Consider the following 20,513-nt stretch of genomic DNA (forward strand, 5'->3'; position numbering starts at 1 on the left):
GTGCTGTGATACTGGTAAAGCCATTTAAAAGTGACACAATGACGTGGCAGACTGTTGTCAAACACCATTAGCACACACAAAATGAGCTCTGATAAAGATTGTTAGGGAATTACACATATGGCATTTTAACCAGATTGGCGCGCAACCAAAATACCTGTGTGGAAGTGGCATGTGGCATTTCAAAATCGCAGACGAGCCAAATGCAGCACAGCTCTGTCATGCGGATTAAAATAATGACACATCCAAATTAGTAAAGGCATACGAGGGTGCAAGAGTAGCCAAGTGCCAGTGGGAAATCAGTGGCAAACCATTGAAACGAAACCTAAATTAACACATCACCGGCATGTCTGCATGACAGTGGCATCTGCCGATGGAAGACAAAACTCAGAAAAGCCTTTTCAAAGTGGCACACATATATAGCAAGACAAGATAATCAGTGGCATATCTGTGTGGGATTATTTTTGCTGGTTGCGAGTGGCATTAATCAACCCAACATCTGTGATTCATGATATGTAAGAAATACAACCCCAGACAATGATTCTGATGCAGCTGCATAAAATGCTTACGCAGTCGACACTGCAAGTCGAAGGAGTTTTTAGTACCAGCAACAAAAAGCCTGTTTGTTGTGTACCGTGTCGGTGTGCTTATCAACATCATTTTGCACATGAATGAGATGATGAAAAATACATTTGGGTTGGAGACACGAGAGTCCTGAGTCAGACGGAAGTACAGTGATTTCTTCGCAGTTGGTGAGAGGTGTCGACAAGACTCCTGCCGTGTGTTCTGAATTAAAGCCACGGTAAGAAAAAATAAATAAATGTTTTTTTCCGCCTTTCAAGCAGTACATCTTTGATTCTGTCTGCTCTGGACAGTGTTCCCTCAACTTTCTGACAACACACACTTCCTACCGCCTACACACTCCCTCTGCTAAATCTGGCTGTGTTCCTCTGCTTGTTGCAGCACAGATTTTAGACTTATATTCACATTGCTTTTAGGCTATTCGTCCATCCAATTCTTTCTATCTCTCTATCGACATCTACCCATCCATCCATCCATCCATCCATCCATCCATCCACTTGCTCATGCCATTTACCCCTCTGCCTCAGTCTCCCTCTCTGTCTGATGGTTCCTTCTTTCTCTCTTACTCAATCTGTAATTTACAGTGTTTTAACTTATTTGTGATAAGTATCATCTTCTGATCAGGGGGTTTTCTGGGGAACCCTTGGTGTCACGTCGAACCCCCGTCTGGGAGAGCTCGATTGTTAAACCGACGACAACCAAGAAAATGAGCAAACCGCAAGAGAAAGAGGATTGAATAAACCCAGACATAGGGAATCCAAAGCTATCTTTGTTCCTTTGAGAGAGTTTAAAAAGACCTGGCGGTCATTATTTTTCTTCTGATTTGAACTTTTTTTTTTTTTTATAAAATTGGAGTTTGCCTGGTGAGTGCTATGCAAACCATGACCTGACTGAGTGTGAGCCGAACAAGCTCGGCAGTCCAAAGCTGGAGGCTCGGTTTGATGTGACTTCTTTGTAGAAGCTCAAAGAGCGCAATTTTGCAGAGCATCAAAAGCATAATTTCCCCCTATGACGATGTCGGCTTGTGCCTCACAGAGGGGTTATCACGGCCCTCATTTAAATCAGAGTGCAGTTCAGGCTCGCCTGGTGAAGTGGTCACGAAAAGATTAGAAAACTCTGGGGAACATTTCCTTTATATTACAATAGCTACCAGTTATGAAATTGGAAATGACTTGTAACAATTTGCATATCAGTGTACTGCACTGCACTTTTCAATGGTGGGAAGTCACAATTGATTTCAATTTGTCACAAGTAATGAAGGGAAGCAGAGCACTTAATAAACTAAGAAAAAAATATATCTTTTGAGAGCAAGTCGTGATCAATGATGAGGAATTCATGCTTTATTTGCAGGTGAAAACAAAAGAAGTTATCAGGCTTTTCCTCGAGTCACTCACACCAGGAAAAGAACCTTACAGATGCAGGTCCAACTCATGTGAAATAGGTAGTCACTAAATCCAATTGAACTGAGATAGAGGGTGTAATACCCTGGCAGACCAGAGGGGGCGAACCCACTCTGTATGGCTGAATTTCACGCTTCTAATACTTCCTGAAGTCATTACATGAGAAGGCATGTGGAACGAGCTAGAAACACGTAACGAGCTAGAAACAAGCATGAGGAACCACATCTGTTGTGAGCTTCATGTTCTGATTGTTTTGTTTTTCTCTGGCATAGAGATGTGTGGAGAGATTTGAATCTGAAGCGAGCTGGGTTCAGTGGCGAGTCAGAGAAAGAGACGACTGAGACATCTCAGAACTGCGGTGTTGCCAGCCGTTTATCCCACCAAAAGATCCATTACCCCATTCCCCTCATCAATCCCAACCGATAAGACCAACGCGTTTAAATCTATCCAGGTAGCGTTAGATCTTCATTGAACACACACACACACACACACACACTACAGAGCAAACGAGAATACAGCTTTCAGCAATTTTGAATGAGACCGTTTCATGATTACTGAGCCAATAAATGTCATCATTGTTTAACTTACCTAAGTCTAATGTTAGTGCCAATTGACTAGCATCATTGAGTTATATCACCACGTCGGCCCTGGCATCATCGTTTTCCAACAAATGCACCTCAAAGCCGATCCGATCTGAAAATACCATGCTGTGTGGATGATCAGCAAAAAAACCAACTATGCGTTTACATGACACAGCGTTCTTGTGTGGACAGGCTCATAGTGAAGTTTAATGAAGTTATTTTCCTAATGTAACCAAGCCTAAGGACAAACTGGACCTTGTACTGTCAATGTCGCCTTGGAGACTAAACAGCCCGCATGCAACACTGTCACTCAAGTTACTGTCACAATAGCAATGTCAATGTTGGCAAAGTAAGTGGTCATAATTAGGTTAATCCAAATCTAAGACAGTTGTTGTTGTTTTTTTTGAGGAAATAGGTCAAGAACATTTTTTGGTCTTCTCAAAATATGGTGTTCTGATGTATGAGAACAACACTTTAGACTCAGACACATGAGGAACATGCCGGATGCAATCAGTGGACCGAGCCACTCAAACGTCAGCAATCAATGAACAGTGACTTGGTGATCATAATCTCAAATGTTTACTATGTGGGAGGAGCAGGCGGAAGCACAGTAGGAGAGCAATCACTGCTCTTGATGGAGACAAACCAGTGAGGCAGGAGATCAGTGCAAAAAAAAAGCCCCCAAAAAAACTGCTAACTTGAGCAAATGTGGATTGTATATGAGATTGTATGTAATGAGAAAAGTGGCAGTGCTGTGCTGTTGAGCAAGCACTGATGTTTCTCTGCGTCACTGGGATTACTTGTGGTTAACAGTTATGCATTTTTATTTAAAAAGAAGAAGCTGGGTCTGCGAAATGTTTTCACAAAAGTGAGCCTTGTGAAATTCTGGTCTATGTCCTCTTAGGTTGAATTCAATGAAACAATTTTCGACATGGTTTTCCAAAAGCCAAGCACTAAATTTTCAGTCGGTTTAAGTGAGTCCAAACTTTGAAGAATGAACAGCGTCTGGGGGTGCATTGAAGTGGCATTTGAATGAAAATGACCAATAATGTTGTAACCTTGGGTATTTCCTCACAAAGCGTGAAAGTAATCATTGAATGTTTCTGTTCTATTCAACAAAGTCAAAAGTGGATGAGCAGCAGCTTAAGAGTTAATTATTGATAGATGGAGTTGATCGAATAAAAATGTGAAAATGCACATTTAGAACATTATAACCATTAAAAATTGTATTAATTTAACTTCTTTATTTATCCCTTTTAATCTTTTACAGAAATCATGGCTCGTTTAAAGCATTGTTGAGACATTTTAGGGATGTTGAACAGTAAAGTGTTGCCATGGCCTCCATTGAAATCTTGTTGGGTTTGGAATTGTCACTTTAAATAAAGCCAAAAATGTGCTTAAAGTCAACAAAAGAAGCTGTGCGCTTCATTTAAAACACCTTTCATGTATATTGTGCCATCTGGGGTGCAAATTGCATCAGGAAATCGCTTCCGAGTAAAATTTCTTCCTCATGTGGGTGGGCATCGATGTAGTGAAGCGCTTCACAGATAGAGGGTGAAAAACAAATAACAGGGGGTGTTCGCAAACTCTTTCTGATCGGGAGAACAAATGATACAAATTCAGCCGGGAGAGGCAGACGACGGTGGGACACGACGGGAGCAGGAGGGAGAAGGTACTACCAAAGGACGGGTGAATGAGCGACAGGTGATGATAGAATGCATCTGTTTTGGCTGTGTGTTTATCGCAGCCGTCTTCCCCTCAAAAGAAAAGATCCAAGAGACACGAAAAGCCAGCTGGATTTAGGATTGTGACAGCAGCAGAGGGGAAAAAATAAACTCTTGAGTGACATTTGTTGTTGCTGTGTCAGAATTCTTTCAATTTGTGTAATGAGCGTCAAATGATGCTCTGTATTCAAAAAGAGCTTTCCAGTGTGTATAAGCGCAGCAGATAAACGAAGGCCTCGAAAAAACACCTCCGTACAGCTCCCCCAAGCATACTGTGATGAAGTTATCCAGAGCTGTGCTACGAAAACAACAGATTACGGCTCTTTAAAAGCCATCCAGTGCATGGAGGGAAGTAAAAATGAAACCATGTGGTGAAATCTGGCCTCGTTTGAAATTATCGCCCGGACGTTACAAAGTCCTGATCCCGCTCGCTGTTACTGAACAGGAAAAAAGGCTCAGACATTGTGGAGGAGACGCATGAGCAACCTTTCGACCCCCTTGGGTCACACAAGGTAAACGGAGAGCCTCCTCTTCCTGGGATTGCCCTTCAGGGCTTAACATGCTGAGTTGTGTCTGAGATGCCGGCGGGCGGCTGGGATTAGAGCCGACTCGCGAGGAGAGAATACGGCACTTTATGCGACACACCTCCGACAAGCTGCCCGCATGCAGACAGGAAAAATGATCTTACAAAAGCTCGAGTGTGACGGTGCTCATCATCCTGCTCATGAAAAATGTCCGGCTGCTGACATCAACCAGCTGCTGATACATTTATTATTTTTTTTGTTCAGTAGGAGAGTTCGTACTCTGAGAAGCTGGGCAAACTCGCAGGCCACGCCCCCTCACAACAGGCGTGGTTTTAACTTCTCAACTGCACAGCTTAATTCTCACTTCAAATGCTTTCAGAAATACATTTAGCTGAACTGTTTCAGTAACAGAAGAAAGTTTGAGTCTGGGCTGCAATGCTGGTCTGGTTTTAATGATTTTAACTGCAGGAGCTGAGAGCCCCGAGTGATGCGTTCAGGGGCATCGCGGAAACTCCCATCGGCGCTACATGCTAAACCAGCTTCGGGGCTCAAAACAGTAGTGAGGCCACATGCTAAACATGATTAGAATATGACTGATACACTCACTAGCGAGCTGGAACGTGTGCGTGCTGTACTCGGCAGTGCGTGAGTACAAAACGAACAGCCCTGTCGCGGACTTGTGGCAGAATGCAAATGTAAACAAATAAAAATCTGACCAATCACACAAGAGTTTGCGGCCCACACTGGAGAACTTCGAAAAGATACTTCGGCCCGGACAGTTGGCACAGATGAACAAAATGTCTTGTGAAAGAAGGAACTGGCCCGAGAAAATGACGTTGTTTATTCGGCAAGACCCACGAGTGTCTGAACTTTTGATGAATTGGCCTTAAGTGTTATGATCCCCTCTAAGTTGCCATTGTACTTTTGACTGTAGCAATGAAGGGAGACCATGTGCAGCTTTAGCAAACTTAAGTGAAATAACATTGTTTATTTATCTAATGCAGTCACTGGAGCCAAGTATGATCTTTTCCTACACCTAATTTATTTTGGTTTTTAAATAGAGGCTTGGCTGCCAGAGTTTTTACTTGCCTGCGAGTGTGAAAATGTGTTTTTCTTTCAGTTTCTTGTTCAAATCTGCCTGCTTCTTGGCTCTGAATGGTGATACATTTTATCTTTTGGAGACTATAGAGTTAAAGAAGAAAACAAAGTTGATGACCAAATTTCCAAAGAAACGGGTCAGTCATTTGAGTATAACATTCGAACGCCCAGTTACATGATTATGTAGAATAACAAGATGTTTAAAGGTGCAAAAGTTTGGATTCAATACTCATATTCTCACTGACTGTACCTCATCACACAATGATCAGGCAAAAAAAAAAAAGAAGGAATATCAGGAACTAGAGTGATGTCAGACCGGAAGTAATTTAATGGAGGGTATGAAGGGTGTACAATATTTGTGGTCCCCAAAATGAGTTTTGTTTGAGCGTTATCTTCAGGTTATCAACCACTGCATCAAACAATACATCATCTAGACAGGTGCTGCACACAAGGACACGTTTTCATTCAGCAGTGCAGACAAAGATGAATATCTTAAAAAGAAGCTCTTTTTATCTCCCAGATAAGAGAATCAATCCTTCCGAGCCCCCCTCCCCCGACCCGAATAACGTGCTCATTCCAAGCGATCGACATTTCATATTCAATAACAATCATCTCCTCCTCCGCCTGCGCGGCCTCTCCAACCTCGCCGTGGGCGGCCACTCCATTCCAACATGGCTGGCAGGCGGGTTGCTGTGTGTGATCGGGGAGCCATCTGTTAGCAGGCAGATTAGGTCTGTTTCCTCTGCTCTCCTGTCCAGGACCAGCCCCGGCCCGGCCAGCTTTGTAATCCGTGTACTGTGAACTAATGGGCTTTCGGAGGCGAGGGCCAGAGTACACCTGCGTCTCTCCTGATTTGCTCGGAGTGGATGGTAACTAGCCGCGTGTCAGAGACTCCAGAGGGAGATGACAAGACATCCCCGAGATTGCTCTAAACCCTCGGAGTGAACCCGCCATGTAATCCAAACACAGATACATGAAGGGGACAGAAGACTGAGAAACCATTAGTATTCTATTTTCATGACTTTTTCTAGCACGAGATCACAAATCACCGATGTGGTCTCAGGTCTTATTTATGAATCATGCTTTGACAAATACTTGAGCTTCGATTCTGGTAAACGTAATAAATCAAATGAATCAGTTTTTGCCTGAACTATCATAATGACACCTTAGCTCACATTTAAAAAAATTGGCAGGTATTAGGATGTAAATATCCATCAATTTCATTGACTAAATCTCTTTGCCTGACCAGGCACAACTTAGCTACCGTTACAAAGCTTTACCCTACATTTCCTTACCTGAATTGCATCTTAGAGAAACTCATCGTAATCACTTGAAGAAAACACTTTTTAGCATTTTAGTGACATGGGGATTTGAAATTTCATTCAATGAATGGTTTGATGGCGAAGGGTAATAATCTTCTTGCAAACAACTTCCTCTTCTAAGCTCTTTCTAATATTATCCGCACGTTATTTTTCCAGCTACCCTTTCGAAAAGAGACGCACCCCTGAGTCAAAACCCGTCTCCCGACTCTTTGCAGCTCCCTGTCTTGTCTCCACATCTTGGTATTAGCAGAATTCAAGGGGTGACTCGGGCTTTTGCCATGGAATCCAACAGCTCAGAGAAGAATGGGACCTGGAACGTTCTCCGCAGCTCTTTTAATTACAGTTCTGCAGTTTGAGAAACAATGTGCCGTGGAGAGGAGGAGGGCAAGAGCGCATAGGGGGCGGTGAGGCTTGATGATGATGTCGTGTTGTTGTTGCCTTCAAGGCATAGCCGGGCAAAAGTTCTAACACTGAACCCAACAAAGTGTAGAGTCAAGCGCAAATCACTGTGTGATACTGATGCACGAGCGGAAATAAAACCACGCATGTGCGTCTGAGAACATGTGAAAGAGTGACGAAATATGCGAGTGCTGCTTTTTGGTGTGTGTGTGTGTGTGTGTGTGTGTCTGTGTGTCTGTGTGTGTGGCACTTTGATAAGGCTCCAGGAAAAGGTCACATGGTCCAGTTAAACAATCAGCGAGCGTGCGAGAGTTATTATGGGCACTGTCTCGTTAAAACAGAGGAGTGAGTGTGTGTGTGTGTGTGTGTGTGTGTGTGTGTGTGTGTGTGTGTGTGTGTGTGTGTGTGTGTGTGTGTGTGTGTGTGTGTGTGTGTCTTGTGATAATCACCTATTGACAGCTGCCTTGGGTTTATCATTCAACACTGCTTTAATCAAATGTGGCATACTCACAGAGCCAAAACTTTCATCAGCCTGACATTTGTTTGAAAGCCTGTGGCATCGCAACACCTTTGCCCTGGACTCTGCTGCAGCAGCTTCTTCAATAGTTATCTAATGGCCAATGAACGGTTGCCTCAGTGAATTCCAACAAGCTTTGGTGTAGGTTGATTTTCTTATGTATTGTGCTGTTACACCCTTGTTTTCCTTACCTCTGCTTTCCTCCACTGTCAGGCTATTTTTAACCACAGCTCTAATGTATCTGACCAATTATCTTTCTGTCTTTGTCCCGTTCATGGTGCTTTGTGTTTTGCTGCAGTTTTAGCCGTCAACCTGCTGACTCTACCGTCATCACTAGTCTCTAAACTCGTGGGATCCTGTCCAATTTCCTATCTTTAGATGGACCTACACTCACTGATAAGTTACACAGTAGATATCAACCCTCTGGTTAACCTTCTATGCCCCCATTCCATCTCCTGGGAGCAGATAGACCGCAGAGCTGGAGCGTTGGCTGAGATGAATATTAGCCACGCTTGCTTGTCTCAGTGATTCTTTGGTGATGGATTTTGAGGGTTCACATTAGTGTTCAATCTTTGGCGGTAAGCATATTTTTCTCCCGTTTATTGGTCTAGTCCCACTTTCAAAAGAGTTATAATCACACCAAACAAAAGGTGTGGCACATTTAGAAGCACAGCATGTCATGGTTCATGTTTTGTTGTTTGTGTTATTTTGAGTTTCTGACAGACAGGTTTCAGATTTCTTGACTTCCCCTCCTCGTGTCTGATTGCTGTTCCATGCCCTGATGTGTTTCACCTGTGTGGATTGCTTTCCTGTGTCTCAGCGTCTCCTGTTGTTCTCCAGGATTTCGGGTTGACTTCATAGCAGCAGTCTGGCATATTTTTGGTTAAAATCGTTTGATCAGATGTTAATAATGCACAAATTCTATCATACAAATTTGGCAAAGAAATAGATAATTGCATCTCAGATTTGAACAATAGTTATTCGATAAATAAAAATAGTATAAAAAGTCACACAACAAAACGCTGATTATTTTGTTTGGATGTTGTAAACCACTAAAACTCCAGTATATTGTATTTAAAAGCATATATCAAATATCACAGATTATGAAGGAATTCTGACTAAACCGACTCATTTTGATGGCAAGCAGCAAAACGGTGTCCTTTGTCACTATTGTCAATGTATTATTACCACAATAGAGTCAGTTGAAAATATTGTCAGTTTTGCTCCTGATATGTTAGTATTTGTTGTGTCTATGAAATCAAAAAATGTACACGGCCAACACTTTGATTTCCATGAGTTAAAACATAAGATTCTTGTAGGCATACACACAAAGCCATCTGCTGCTTTTGTTGATCATCTTTTTCTGTGTAATCAGTGCCTTAACTTAAAATGAAGACAGATGCCAAGAGCTTTTGAGACTCTAAATTGACATCCTGCATTTTAATTCCCCCAAATAGCAGCCAAACATTTTGTTTCCTTGAATTTCTATACGTTCTCTTTCTCCAGCAGGCCTCCTGCTATTAATTGGTAGTAGAGGTATTTTCTCCATAAGAAAAAAAAAAAAAGCTGCTCCGCTTGTTTTCTCATGCTGAACGGTGCTCCCCACATCTCCCAGACTGACCTTTATTTTTAGGAGTTCCTCCGTAACTCCAGCTGTTGGTGATGATGACCAGAGTGAAAGAGAGCATTAAAAGCCCAGCCAGCCAGCGTATAACAAATTACAATAAGAGTTGGCTGGTGAGACCGCCACATATAAACAAGGCACTTTGGCAGGTGAGCCTCCGTCATTGCAAACCGCTTTCCAATTCCAAAAATACCGTCTGTTGGATGGAGAGTTAAATGTAGAACAAAAGCCTGAAAGATCAAAAAGGTTATTTTATTCGTAATCGTATTGCACCACCTTCACATAGACACAAGGCAAAAAAAAAAAAAAAAAACTACATCTCAGCATTCTGAACTTAGTATTCTTGGTTTACTGCCTGAAGGACTGAAGCAAAACCAATTAAGGCACTTCTATTTAAATATTGTAGGAGCCACATTAGGTTTAATTGTAGCATTTACTGACAGCACGTTTGAAATGTTAAAAAAGTCAGGTTTATAATACTTAGAAGCAGCACAGTTTGCTTTGAAAATGAATATTCTGAGTCTCTCCAAGTCTTTTTACTAAATCTAGAGTTTTCTCTCTCCTTTAGCTCTTTGCGTTGAGGGCTACCCAGGGTTGATGGCACACATGTTATATAATGTATACTCAAAGAAATGCCCCCTGAAATGATCAAAATCAAGTCCACCTCAAATGCTCATATTAACAATGTGAAGTTGGTTTTAGGCCGCATCTAGTGTCATGGTGAACACCAGCTAATTTATCAGTCAAAAGGCAGGCTTTGTCTTTGTTAGTGCGTTTTCGTTTTAGAAAAGTTTTGCGTTCACACGACGACATTTTGAAAGCGCTGTCCTTGTATACGGAATTGGCAGAAATGCTGAAAACACTGTAGTTAGCATGCCAGGCCAAGAGTTGGCGCCATTGTTGTTATTTACAATCGTCTTGCACATGTGCAGAATAACTATTTACTATGGCTGTGGTGCAAAAGCACAGAGGCAGCATTTCAAAATAGTTGTGTTTTCTGCTGTGTACACAAAGAACGGAGGGTTCTCAAAAAGTTGCGATTCAGTGGCTCCGAGCAATTGACCTCCAAAACGCAACAAGATGTTTCCATTGTCACTTCTAAACTTTGTTGTGGCCTATCTATCAAGTCAATCGTTCTTGTGTAAACAATCGCCGAACCTGCTCTTGCAGAAAGTGCACCTCCAAACGTAACATGGTTGAACATAATCACGATGGGAGTTTTACGTATGTTTTAAATTGTGTCAGTACTACCACAGCTTATGCTACTGAGATACCATTAAGCATGTCTCCAGTTTGTTTGTGTGGTTATTTTTCACGAACTCTTGACAATTTCCAAAAAATGTTGACTTGGAACAAAATTGGTGTCTTTCCATTTATTTGTGAAGAGAATTTAAATTGAAAACCAAAGGTGCCAGTAGGTGGGGGCCTCCTTTATCTTTCATGACGACATGTGGCTGCCTGGATTTACCCTTTGAATATTACGACCAACACAGAGGCTTGTCACAAGTCGTCATGTCTGCCTTGACGAACACAATGACAGACTTTGGGTCACAAGGTCCCCTGCAGTGCTCGGCGCTGAACTTAGACGTGAGGCTAATAACCAGTCAGGTGGTCGGACGGTGGGTGGCGATGCTGTGGTGACATTTTTTTTCTTCTTTTTTAAATTAATTTTGAGGGGTGGGGAGGGGTGTGTTGGCAGCCCGTGGATCAAGCCTGCGAAATGTAACTGTCACTTCTACTGGCAGGAGTGCCACGTGAGTGCATCAATCAGTGCCAGAGCCCAGGACGTGGACACCGGCGCAGCAACAATGTGTTCCTTAATGCAAGCGCGTGTGTGAATGTGTGTATGTGTGTGTGTGTGTGTGTGTGTCGATGAAGGTAAAATAGGTTTGTATTGTAAAGGAGCGCGATATGAAGGTGAAGGAGGAGGGTGGGGAAGTAATCAGCAGTCGTGTGCATCAGCTGGGCGGTCCTCATTTCCTTTTTTTTTTTTTGGGCCGGCAGTGGACAAAAACATTGAGAAATTCAAATTAACTGCGTGAAAAGAAAAGTTTCAACCGCCATTGGACTGACATATCCGGTGAAACCTGCTGACTCGCGCAGCGACAGAAGCCATTTAATCTTCGCCGTCCATCAGCTGAGGTGTGCAGTTGCTGTTTCGTCTGCAAATTTAGCGACACGTCAGACTTGGCTCTGTTTCCTCCTGGTGCTAATATATTTAGACTGCGGGATTATCTGATTTAATGGATCACATTTAGGGCTCGTGTTGAAATACAGCTCAGTGTCCTGGACGTGTAATGATGATGCATTTCTCACACATTACTCTTGAATGAGCAACAATACATAGAATTGATGATCTGCCTGGGAAGTTTATCTGTACATCTTGATCGTTTGATTTGTTCACATCACGGTGGCCCGCGCTGTAAAATCTCCTTCAGACAACAGCTCCGTTACATGGCGCGAATGCTCAATGCATTACAGTGATTGCTGCTAATGTGCCAACTGGCTCTCTGTCAACCTGCGAAGTGTTCAGCTGCTCAACACCTGAACCCCAAATGCTGGCTAATCACTCAGGAACATTATCATTCCCATCAGTGCCTGTACTATGTGGCTCTTAACTCCCCATTCAAGCCGGATTAGAAATCCAAAATCTAGGAAAGCACATAAATTGTTATAATGAATATAAATAAATAAAAGCGGCATAGCCCAATATTAGACAGCCGGTGAGTCAAAGTGGACTAGTGACACGTTTGGACATTTTCGATGAAAATGCCTCTCTAAAACAGTCTAATGATATACATTGATATAAGTGGAGCTAAAAGATAAACGAGCTTGTTTAAGGCAGCAGGTGAACTGAGGGGCCTCATAAAGTACAACACTGAATCATAAATGAATGAGGCATCGTGAAAAGCTACTGACAACACGACACGATATCCGTGGCGAAAGTGTGCTGGTCAGAACTTCAGCTGGTGGAAAACTTTGTGGAAATACTGCCAGGCCACGACATTTCTGTGACATTTTGGCAGCTATTTAACAGATGAACAGAATCTATTCCAACAATTAGGCAAAGAAAATGTGGCCATATCAAGTAACGGCAATCAGGCGATTGTTACGCAACGATTCATAACAATATCAAGCTGCAGCAGCAAATGGTGCTCGCGTGTAAATTGTGATGACCGCACAGACACAGACTCAAGAGTACATGTGAGCCAAGGTCTGAAGTGCAAAGAATCAGCTGTGCTTCATTCCGATGTTGCTGCTGCACGGAGGACTTTTCAAACGTGGCGAGTTCTTGTACTGTACCTCTTTTGCAACCAATTAGACGGGCTAATTCTCGGTTTCTACTTGGGGAACTTTAAAAGGCAAACTGCAGCTTTGCCCTTTTTTTTTTTGTCCTAACTTGTTTCCTCCCAGCTTAGCTTAATGGGACAACGTAGTAAAGAAAAAAAAAAACAGGAGTCGAGGGGAAAAGCCCCTCATGTTTTGCAATAAATCCAGTCAAACATGTCAGAAACAACCTCACAAACATCAGCACCCGAGCGTTTGGATAAGGGCGACTCAAAATAGCCACACAACAAACATCCCCACCCACAGCCGTGATGAATGCCGCAGGCTTCTCCGCGGGGCATGATTAGGCTGCTGAGGCCTAAAAGGAGCAGGAGGCGGGGGGTCAGGAGATAGATGTCAGCCACGCCAAAGCCACGGGGACACCCTCCATCGCCACCACGTCCGCCACTACTCAACCCAATGACGTTTTCCCCACAGGACCCAAACCCAAACCAAATCACCCGCATGCTGAAGCCTCTATTAGTCCTATGATTAGGATATCGAATGCTCGGCCGCCTAATGAGCAAGTTTGCCGGCACGACAGCCCACCCCAGCGTAAAGAGTGGCGGCGGAACTCCGCGATGGCTCTGATTGACAAGAGCGGCAAGATTACGCAAAAGTAGAAGGATTAAAAAGGGGCTTGATGTCCCATTCATGCATCTACACGGGGGTGAACACCTGCATGTTCACACACAGACATACACACACTCACACACACTCTGCGATCACGACTTGAGTAGCTAATGACATAATTAGGATATGTATTCAGACTCAAAGCTTGCAGGTGGAGGTTTCAAGGTAACGGCGAAGGCAGCGGTCCAGTTGGTGGAGAAATGCTTATGATTTATTCAAGTGTTAATGTGTGCCGTGGAAATTCAATCTGCAGTGATTAAACTCTAATGGAGACCGATGGAAGACGCAGGGTAAGAAACTTTAGCGGGGTTGGGATAATATGTGTGTGAGCGAGGCAGGGCGGGGCTGACGTTGGATGATAGGTGTGTCTGCAAAACGAACAAAGTGTAGCTACGAGCTCCACTCCTTTAATAAAAGCCGGTGAGTTGGAAAATTGCATATAAATCTGTCTGGGTCCAAAGTTAGACTATACTCAGGGAAGCCAAAACACTAAGACATAGTCCGGGCAGCCTTCCCACGACGGCTCACACTCGACTATGACCTAAATTCTGCTGACGTGGAGGAATTCAATCCACCTGCACGATCACCAATTATAGCAAGCGCCATTACGGGAGGGGGGGAGCGGAAGTTCGATGTAAGATAAGGTAAAATTATACAGCTTAATATCTTCGGCGACCGAGCCCAATTAATCACGACAAGCGAGATATTACTCGCTGGCCAATCGGATGAGTTATTAAATGTCAAAAGATTCTTTTGAATGTGAAACCTGAAGCGTCGAAGAGATGTCTGCACCGAGTTCTCGACAAGAGCAACTGCTGCTAATGTGGTGTACGAGCGCTGATGAATCCAAAATGTCCCTTTATTATCTCTACAGGTGTCTCAGTCTGCCTTTTTACATGTTCATGTGAAGTTCAATGATTCAGTATCTCTGACTTTATTATCTTTGACTGCTTTATATTTGATAGAAGCAGTGTGCACACACCTTCACACCCAACAACTAGCATGCAAAACTGATGATGCGATAATAAGTTTGGCTCAATCAAATCAATTTCTGAACTGTTCATAATAGCTTTTGTGGTGTTTCCACATGATTTGACGTTGAAATTAACGGGAGATCTCCAAAACAACTCAAAATGTAATTCAAATCAAGATTTCAAGTTTGTTTTCGATCCGAGCCATTTCGATATAAATGTTGTCTATATAGGTCTTGAACAGCATGGGGGATGCCTTCACTAACAATGCGGCAACATCTTCATAAATCCCCCATGTAAACAGGTGTTAATGATGTTCAGGATATTCAAGAGTGAAAAAAGCGATAACAAAGCCAACTGTAAGTCACTGAATAACCATCAGGGCGGATCAATGCTGCTCGCTCAACTTTTCCAAAGAAGATAAAATGGTTCCATTGGCACCGTTAATTACCGATCGATGTGATGCATCAATAATTGCCATTTTGCACTAAAGGGACACACAGATGAGGATGCACGAATGTTACTTTAACTTGTTCTTGAGAAAGAGCTACCCAATTTTAAATCATCTGCCACTTGTATAATGGAGGATCCCTCTCCGTCTCCCCCCTCTAAGTCTGGATCTGCAGGATTCCTCCTGTTCAAAGAGTTTTTCCTTTCCACCATCTTCTCTGCTTGCTCATTGTCAGGTTTTTCTCTGTAAAAGTGCCTTGAAATGACTGTGTTGTATGTGGCGCTATGGAAATATACTGTAATCGCATTGAATTTGTGCAAAATACCCTCCATTAGTACCTCTAACACGCACCGCTACATCTATTTTTTAAAAATCACCACTCATGAAGTTCAATAACTCTGCAGCCTGGATTTAGCTTTTGAACAAAACAAGTGTATTTCTTTTAAGAGGAAGTGAAAACTGTTGCGCCATCAGAGGACAGGCCATCCATGGAGATGCAGTTAGAGAGCTGAAATGGAAGCGGTCGGTCCGTCTGCACTCACTTGGCACTCGGTTGATGGCTCTCAGTGGTCTCAGCACGCGAACCGTCCTCACAGCTGAAAAGCTGACGTTCTGCAGGTTCAGCGAGTACTCCAACATCCTGGAACATATGGAGAGGGAGACAGAAAAATATGTGTAAATAATGAACCAAAAGCACTCGTAGCTTCCACTGCTTGCACAGCGGAACCTGCTCGGTCAACTGGGAATACAAACACAGAAAAAGTAAAGGCAACATTATGTAGCCAATTATATATCGCATGTATTACATGCTCCCGCGCTCTGAATAATGGGCAAGTGGTAATTAATCTTCTAGAGTTCTGAACCACATTTACAATGCACGTGTCCCGGCAAACAATGCGCTTCTATTCCAACGCTCATTGGCGGGCAACTGAAGGACCAAGAGTGATTAAAAAAAAAAAAAAAAAACACTCCAAAAAAACTGCGGCTACTTGTGTCTGTTTGTGTATGGGCCGTGGCATGCATGTTTATGCAATGTTTATGCGCCTGTATCCCTGCACGCTTTGTCGCGCCATCAACCTCCAAAGGAGATGAGGCGCAATCGTGCGTCCCCTTTGAGAGACGCCAAGAGCGGATGCGATGTGGCATTCACAGCACATAAAAGAGCGCCATCGGATCAGGCTGCCTTGTAACCTTGAGACGACTCTGAACAGCCTCGAATGGAGCCTTCCAAGGCTCTTTCAGGCTGCGACGGGAGGTTACAAGGCCCGGAAGGGCTTTAGAGGAGAGAGAATGACATCGTAGTATCCCTGAGAAAACGTTTTTCTTGTCCCTTGATCAAGTGTTTATCATCAACCCTTCTTGTTCTCCCTTGCTTATGTGTGTGTGTTTGTGTTTGTGTGTGTGTGTGTGTGTGTGTGTGTGTTTGAGCACGCATGTGTGTGAAGCAGATGCTGAGCACATGTGCAGCTTGAAGGAGCGTGCAAATGAAGGAATTCCCTCCTCGAACCGACTCCAAGTCTGTCTGTCTGACAAATCCGCAACACATGTTGGACTGGGGGTGTGTGTGTGTGTGTGTGTGTGTGTGTGTGTGTGTGTGTGTGTGTGTTTGCGTGCTTGCGCGTGTGTGTGTGTGTGTGTGTGTGTCACTTTAAGTGCAAGAAACCCCCTTAATGACACTATGAATGCTCCCCTTTAATGCTTTAAGACGTCCCAGTACGCAGCCTTTCCTGGCTTGTTACACCGAGGCGGCTCTAAAACTGGAGTGCACACGCTCTTCCGTGTACTCGTGTATGTACAAGCACACTTAGAGCTGACAGATGGCTTGCAGGCCTGTGAGAGAAGGTAAATGGGTGAGCAGTTAAGGGAACAGCCCTGAGATGCCCTCCTAACCACCAGCGGAGAGATGCGAGGGTAAAAGTATCTTCCAGTCCCTTTGAAACCGCCGCATCCCACCGACAGCTGTGTAATGTACTGTCATGGCCGCCGTGGACCTTCAAGTCAAAGAGAATTAACTGGCGGTTTTAAGAGAAAGTGACTTCGGGTGGGCAAAAAGGCACCGGGTACTTCACTGAAAATGGTGCAATATGGGTGACATCATATATTAAGAGGAGGGAATGAATGGGATTAAAGTAGCACTCTGCCTATATTACCTGTCAAAGTCAATTTGGGAGTTATGCAGATGGTTATTCCATCTGTGAAACTGGTTCAATAATGTCTACTGCAGCTCTGTAGGGAGCTTTATTGAGCACTGGAAAATCACTCCCAAGCAACCGCAGTTGGCACGGAGGAGGCAGGGAAGGAAATATTCCAAGAAGGATCTGATGTTTAGGATTGAGTGGGACCAATTAACAGACAGGAAATGTGGTATTTTGAACTTTGTTTTCAATAGTGTATAATCGCCAGTATTTCCAAGCTTGTATGGTTACCAAAAAGGACACAGCGAAAACTGACTTTTGAGCGGTCCTGCAGGGGTTTTCTGAATTTTTTCTGAATTTTGTGGACACAGGTTTTAAAACAGGAAGTCGTTTTTTGCCATTCCCATGTAAATGGACATCGTTTTTAAAACGTTGCCATGCTAACGCAGAACTTTTTACAACTTAAAAACATACATAAATCAACAGCTTTAGAAGCAGTTTTCTGGACAGTTCACTGTATTTTGTACAAGAAGGTATCATTAAAACCGGCTTTATGTTGAGATTGTATTCATTGTCTGTAGAAAGTTTATAGTTTTGTCACTTTTACTCTGTGGCACAACAAAGAGAAATTTTCAAGTTTAAATTCAAAGACCATTATGGCACTATGCTGCTGGTCCGGCTCACTCAAGATGAAATTTGGCTGTATGTGGCCCTCGAACTAAATTGTGTTTGACATCCCTGGTCTATAGACTTCAGAAAAATAATACATCAGTATAAAAAAAAACAACAACAGAATGACACTTAAATCTAAAAGTGTTATTCCAAACCTCCAAATTGCCACTCAAGTTTCAGGAAACCAATAACACAGCAAGCAAACTGATTATATCAATGACAATATATCAGTATTTCAGTTTAATCTGGCTGAGACATGGATTGTCATCTAATGTTCTTTCTTTTTTGTTTTTGTTTTTACATGTTTGGAATGAATGAATGAATGAATGAATGAATGAATGAATGAATGAATGAATGAATGAATGAATGAATAGACAGATAAATAGATCAATAGATAAATAGATAAATGCTAAAGACCTTTAGAAAAGGCCTGACGATCAAATTGTTCAACCCTTATGTGGTACTGACTGAAAAAATGCAATTTCTACTTATAATTCAAATGAAATCCTACAACAGAATGTACGAAGAGCAATCAGACTGAACGAGAAAGTAAAACTAAAAAGGAGCAATAGCATCTAATGACGTAGGTACAACCGATAGACGATACAAAAGTAACTGGCCACAGTGTTAAATCCCTATTGGGAATTTATAGTAACGATATAAGAATGCCAAAGGGAGAATTATAGTCTGAGGGCCACAGACAAGCTATTAATCCTCAGAGCAATATAATCCAAATATTGGGGTAATTTTTCGTCGGACGGAGTTACATAAACAAACTTAAAAGCGGATGATGAATGATGCCTGTTAAAAAATAGTCCATGCAAAAACACTTGCTGCCCCTGATGAGAGCCAGATGAGAGGTTCTGGTGCGCTCTCTGAAAGCTGACCCATCTCTTCTCATCTGGAATGAGGAAACAGCTGAGGAGAAATGGAGTGTATCAAACAAACCGATGGAAACTCCAGGAAGTTGTGTACTTTTTTCTTTTTTTCTTTTTTTTCCGGCAGTCCGTGCCAGGGCCCACGATATCGATACGGGGAAAGAGAAGGGAACCGAGGAGGCGGAGGCGGAGGAGGAGGAGGAGGAGAGGAAGAGGAAGAAATGAGAATCAGAAGAGGACAGGGGAGGCCCGACCTTGGAGGAGAGTTTGCGTGAGGAGAATTCCCGAACTGGAGCAGATCTCACACCATGGTGCAGGAAGACGGTTCCGCATCTTGTCGTGCAATTCATAATAAGAACGCTCGGGATATAGAGGCGTCCTTACAAGGACAAACTCGTACAACTAATGGGATTCATGAAGTCCTGCATCAAAAGCAAGGGGAGGGAATACACACACACTTCTCTGAGTATCTAGACAGCTTGTTTCTGAGTTTGCCCAATCTTATCATAGCAGGTGCGTGAGGGATAAGTATAAGTACATGTGTCAAGCTTTATGAAAACAAAAGCTGGAAGCAGACACACACGGTCTAAACATACTGCCACCCAGGAGGAGCTATAATAGGAAAAGCCTGCGAGGCAGCCAAGGAATGTAGGACGGTGGGGAATGTCAAGCCCATCCTGTCCTCGCCTAATCTTTATCAGTGGGTCTGATGACTTCTGTCCGGGTCGTTGATGCTCCCGCTGCTCGGGTGGCGTTGAGAAGCCCCGCCTCTCCAACCTGACAGCTCGAATACAGAAAGAACAGACGACCACGTAGATGGGCTGAACGCCTCCAATCAGGCTGAAATCAATGGTGAGGCAGATAAGAAAGGAGAGCCCACCGATGTTTATTGCTTCATCATTTTGCCCGGCAGGGTTTTCATCCGAGCATTTTTATGCAAATCGTGATGGATAGGCTGAGGAAAGCCGAACGGGACAAGACGAATTCTGATAGAGGCCTCCTCGGTGCTCATGCATGCTCGATTTGAGGCCGAGGGAGTTTGTTATATCAGCAAGGAAAATTCCGTGATAAATAATGTCGAAAGTACACTCGCCGAATCACTGATGAGGCTACCCGCGGCGCTGCACGGCACTTTGAGGAACGGCTTTGGGGATTCTGAAATGTTTTATGCAAAGTTATCCTGGCGGCGAGATGCGTGCAAACCACAAACACGGTGCGCGTTCACAACGGGACTCATTGATCACTTCCTGCGCAAAGCTGATAATAACCATTTGTCTTATTACCCGAGGGGCTGCAACTGTTTTGTGATCAGTGCACAATCGAAACGCCAAATTTGATCTCGAGTGGAGCAATCACAACTCCGAACGGCCCCCTCTTTGTTTCGGTGCGAAGACGTACAAAATGAGAAGAACTTGGACATTATGCTATTTCTATAGAACGTCGTCAAGCAAACATGAAACCTTTCTGAAGCGAAAATGCAAAAACGGATGTATTTTCACCTGAAACATTGCTCTTTTCACTACCTCTGCTTGATTTGTTTGGAAACAGTTTTTTTTTTTTAATCAATCTCTCTCATATAAATGAATCTATAATAAGTTCAATGTGAAATATATTTCCACAATGGACTGACCATATTAAGAAGTGCCCGCTAAATAACTGAAATTACTCCTATTCAAAA

At 43.1% G+C, this 20,513-nt stretch overlaps 1 protein-coding gene across 1 annotated transcript in view; it reads right to left on the reverse strand.

Moving 5' to 3' along the window:
- cacna1g (calcium channel, voltage-dependent, T type, alpha 1G subunit) overlaps positions 1-20,513 on the reverse strand; it is a gene marked incomplete at its 5' end in the record, with an annotated part of 255,553 nt that overhangs the window by 120,358 nt on the left and 114,682 nt on the right. The window contains one exon of the mRNA XM_080471574.1: positions 15,693-15,790. Within this exon, the coding sequence (XP_080327700.1) occupies positions 15,693-15,790 (98 nt within the window). The remainder of the gene's footprint in view (positions 1-15,692; positions 15,791-20,513) is intronic.

This window comes from Lipophrys pholis (assembly GCF_963383615.2).
Source record: "Lipophrys pholis genome assembly, chromosome: 1".
Taxonomy (NCBI): domain Eukaryota; kingdom Metazoa; phylum Chordata; class Actinopteri; order Blenniiformes; family Blenniidae; genus Lipophrys; species Lipophrys pholis.